The sequence below is a fragment of the Berghia stephanieae genome, chromosome 7, assembly GCF_034508935.2.
Source record: "Berghia stephanieae isolate SIO BIC M18660-M18661 chromosome 7, UCSD_Bste_1.3, whole genome shotgun sequence".
Lineage (NCBI taxonomy): Eukaryota > Metazoa > Mollusca > Gastropoda > Nudibranchia > Aeolidiidae > Berghia > Berghia stephanieae.
Window position 1 is genome coordinate 3488028 of NC_088366.1, and position 5000 is coordinate 3493027.

Below are 5000 nucleotides of genomic sequence, written 5' to 3' on the forward strand. Positions count from 1 at the left end.
ATGCTTTACAACATCATCTCCCATGACATCAATGTCTAATTGATGCTTTACAACATTATCTGACATGACATCAATTGATAGGCCTTCCACGAAAGAATATTATAGATAATCCATCAAACAAGATTTCTGATGTCAACAGGAATCACTCGTGTTGTCCAAGTGAGCAAACTGGGGGTTAATAATCTTGCCCAACGAAAAAAAAACGAAAGTGTCTGAAGCGGGGCTCAAACCTGGGACCTTCCTGTCACAGTGCAATGCCTTAACCACTCGGCCACTTCGCGCACTATCACTGAAGAGGATTTACTTACTTTACTTCCAGTGTCATCTCATGGGTTGAGGTCGACTTGAAATGACACGCCAATCTTCCCTGTTGACGGCTTGCTGACTGCATTCGGCTGCCGACAATCCTGTCCATGTCCTCACATCATCTAAGTTCTTGCTGGCCTGCCTCTTTCTCTTTTCCCCTCAACTCTACCCTCAAGAATGTCCTTGTTGACAGTTTGATGGCGTCTTAGGTGTCCAAAATACCTTAGTTTTCTTGTTTTTATTACTTTCATTAGGGTCGGTCTGATATCAAGGATGTCACAGACTTCTTGATTTGTTTTCTTTTCTTTCCAACTGATTTTTCCAAGGCGACGGAAAGTCCACATTTCAAAGGCCTCAATTTTTTCTCTTTTTGTTTGTTCAAGGTCCATGTTTCTGAGCCGTAGAGAAGTGCTGAGTGGACATAACATTTGAGTATTCTTATTCTCGTTTTCATCTGCGTTTGTTGCGAAGTTAAAACGTTATTCAGTTGGCTGAACCTCGACTTAGCTATAGCAATCCTGTTTTTCACTTCCAGCTCATTCTTTCCATTGTTGGTCATTGTCTGTCCAAGATATTTAAAAGAATCTACTTGTTCGATGTTTTGATTATTAATTTGGACTTTTGCGATTTTTTCAGGCTTCTTTGACATGACCATTACCTTCGTCTTTTGAACATTCATCTCTAGACCCTTTGCAGTACTGTTCAGGTTTACTTGATTTGCAAGGATCTGTAGGTTTGTCTCGTTCGATGCCAACAATACTGTATCATCTGCATATCTCAGATTATTTATCCTCCTACCTCCAATAACAATACCTGGAATGTGCTCGGTTTTACGGAAGATAAACTCTGTGTACAGGTTAAATAGATATGGAGAGAGGATACATCCTTGACGAACTCCCCTTTTAATTGGCGTGAAAGGTGACAGATCGCCATAATTCCTGATGGCTGCTTTTTGATGCCAATATAGATTTGTGATTAGCCGTATATTTTTGCCATCAATGCCTGCCTTTTCCAGACATGCCATTAATTCTCCATGCTGTACCCTATCAAATGCTTTTGCGTAATCGATAAAGCATGCATAGATTTCTTTTTGATGATCAAGGTATTTTTGTGTGATATTATTTAAACAGAAAATTGCTTCTCTTGTCCCATTATTTTTTCTAAAGCCAAACTGTACATCGCCAACTTCATTATCGATGGTAGACCTGATTCTTTCTAGGATGATCTTCAATAATAATTTAGTTACACGGGGCATCAGACTTATTGTGCGGAAATCACTGCAAGTTGTTGCCTTTGGTTTTTTCGGTAGCGTGATGTAAACTGATTTGGCAAGTTCGTCTGGAATATAGCCTGTATTGTAAATACTATTAAAGAGATCTGTTAGTTTCACAATTGAGAATTCTTTCAAAATTTTTAGCATTTCTGTTACAATGCCATCTTCACCCTCAGCCTTGCCATCTTTCATATTTTTCAATGCATGTTCTATCTCACATGCGAGTATTGGAGGACCGTCAGTGTTGCTTGGCAAAGGTATTTGTGGCCTGTCATCATCAAATAACTCGCCAATGTATTGACACCATCTTTCCTTTATATCCTCTTTCTCAAATAATATTTTACCATTCTTGTCTTTAAGACAGTTATTGTTGTTAGTGGTGCGTTTTTTGCCCGAAATTTGTCTTATTTCCTCGTGGGCTGCTTTTCCATCTAGGCCAAATATTTCGATCATCCTGCATTTGTGGTTAAGCCAATTTTCTTTTGCTATGCGACATTTGTGTTGGATTTTCTTATTCAACGCTTCATACTCTGGTTTGTTCTTCATTTGTTTACGTTCTGACATGAGATCCAAAATTTCTGGTGTCATCCATTGCTTTCTTGTTCTTTTCTCCTTCTTTGGAATATCCTTATTATCGAATTTTATGCTGTCTTTGAATATGTTCCATTTTATATCAATTTCTTCAATTTCATTTGCTTGTGAGAATTGTTCTTGTGATTCAATAAGTAGTTCATCATATCTGTTCGAAACAGAGACATTATATTTCTCCTGCAATTCTGATGACCATTTTAGACGATCGATGTCCAATTTTTCTAATATCTTTGTTTTTTAATTTTCTTTAGCTTTAACGTTAGCTTTGCAATAAGTGGGTTATGGTCAGAATTGATATCAGCTCCTGGGTATGTTTGGCATGATTTTACACTGTTGCGAAACCTTTTCCTGATCATAATGTAATCTATTTGATTTCTACACCAGTCCCCTGGGCTTTTCCATGTGTATAATTTTCTCTTTGGTTTCTGGAAAAAGGTGTTGGTAACAATCAGCTCATTTTCAATGCAGAATTGAACTAGTCTGTCTCCACGCTCATTTCTAACCCCAAGTCCATATTGGCCAACCACGTCACTCTCCTTCCCGTTCCCAATTTTAGCATTTAGGTCACCCATGACAATTAACACATCCGTTAATTTTACGTGTTTCAACATACTTTGTAATTCTTCGTAGTATATTTCAATGTCCTCATCCGAATAATCACTTGTGGGTGCATATGTCTGGATGATTGACATGTCAAAAGGTCTGGCTCTCAATTTTATCATCATGTTTCTGGAACTTACAGCATATATACCTATAATATATTTGAGAATGTTAGATTTCATCAGCACACCCACACCATGTTGATGTTCACTACCTCCAGAATAGATAAATGTGTGAGTGTCTCTTTTTACAGTACCCTCTTCTGTCCATCTGTGCTCAGACACTCCTAGGATGTCCACCTTCATCTCATCCGTCTCCTTAATCAAGTTGTCCAGTTTACCTAGTGTAGATAATGTCCGGACATTCCATGTTCCAATGCGTAGACATTTCCCAGCATATTTCATACATACATTATCGGACTCCAATCCTCCCACAGGCTTTAGATTGACGTCGTCATCCTCGTTTGTACTACTCCCTGAAGAGATTGTCTCTTCCCTGTTAATATTTACAACAGGTATCACACCCGCAGGGGGCTCAGGGGTACCTGTATAACTTCCATAAACTTTACGTGGCATGATTCATTTCAATACAAGAGGATTATGAGAAAGAAAAATTAGAAAAACTAAATTTTGTATAAACAGCATCAAGGAAATTACTGAAATAATATTTTAACGAGATTACATTGAGTATTGAGGCTCCAAGGGATGTTGAAGGGTCTACTTGTACTTATTTGCAGGCTTTATAATTCAACTTGTTACGTGCTCATTGGTGAAACATAACAACTCTCAAATCAAGCGAACTTTAGTTCATTACAACAACAAAAAATGGGGTCCCTGGCCAACAGCAACATTTAACATGTAGGACGAGACATGGCACCTGTTGTGCGAAATAACATTTTTTTTTTCAGACAGAGACAACGCTGTTTACGGCCAGGTACTCATTTTACACCTGGATACGGTGAGAGAATGTGAGTATAGAGCCTTCTCCAAGAACTCAACTATGTGCCGAGCGAGGATCGAGCCCAGGACTTTCCAATCCGAAAGCGAGTGTCATACCACTAGACCACATAGCCGCACAATATTAAATCCAGTCCACAACTATAATGAGCCATCAGACCTGGACATATTTCATATTGTAAAGGATGTACAGTCATTACACTCGACACTCTGGAGAGAGATGGTAACAAGTTATATTAAAGTAATCATTTGACTATTAATCAAAGCATTTTATAGTAGTCACCCTTTTTGGCATTGAAAGTTGCAGAGTCTTGGAAATCTTTTCCGTAACGAATAGCTTTCGCGATGTGGTGACCCTGTAAAATAAATATAAAATACAAGATTTACGTACATGATTTACCGTATCGTTTGTGTAACTTTTATGCATAGATACAATTTATCAATTATGTAATTAGTATACAATCTCAATTAATTGATAATATTGAGAATTACATTTCTAATACATAAACAAGTGTCATATATTGACCGACATCATAGCCCGTAAGTTTCCTTAAAATCACTTCAAATCACGTGAAATTGCACCAGAAGCGAGTTGTCATTGTGTCATAGAAAACAAAAGAAACCCTTCGTTGTACTTGATTGGACGTCACCTTACAATGAGAACGTCAATTTGGTTTTGAAGTGTTTCAAGCCGCTTTCACCGGAAGCGAGGACGAGAGACGCATGCGCACAACCAACATGACGTTCTCTCTCTAATAACTTTTCCGCCGGTGACGTCACAGACTATGAGTGACGTCCAATCAAGGGACGCTACTCTTCCGCTAATCTCATTCCCTATTAAGGTTTTTAAAGTGTTATTTAATCATTTTGAGGGTAAATTGTTGATCTATTAAGTAAACTATGGCAATTATTATCATTGAGCTTTTATATATAGCTCAATATCCACTAAATGTGCTCAAAGCGCTTTACAAGGGGTCCCTGGTCAACAGCAACATTTAACATGTAGCACGGGACATGACGCCTGTTAGGCGATATTACAACTTTTCGGACAAAGACCACACTGTTAACGGCCAGGTACTCATTATATACATGAGTATGGTGAGAGAATGTGAGTAAAGAGCCTTTTCCAAGAACTCAACTATGCATGAGCGCGAGGCTCGAACCCAGGACCTTCCGATCCGAAAGCGAGTGTCATACCACTAGACCACATAGCCGCTTTGAGCATATTTATTGGATATCGCGCTATATAAAGCTCAACTATTATTATTATGTCC

The 5000-nt window shown here is 38.4% G+C and overlaps 1 protein-coding gene across 1 annotated transcript in view; it reads right to left on the reverse strand.

Moving 5' to 3' along the window:
* LOC144976192 (uncharacterized) overlaps positions 1-5000 on the reverse strand; it is a 33475-nt gene that overhangs the window by 4902 nt on the left and 23573 nt on the right. The window contains exon 15 of the mRNA XM_078920372.1: positions 4010-4082. Within this exon, the coding sequence (XP_078776498.1) occupies positions 4010-4082 (73 nt within the window). The remainder of the gene's footprint in view (positions 1-4009; positions 4083-5000) is intronic.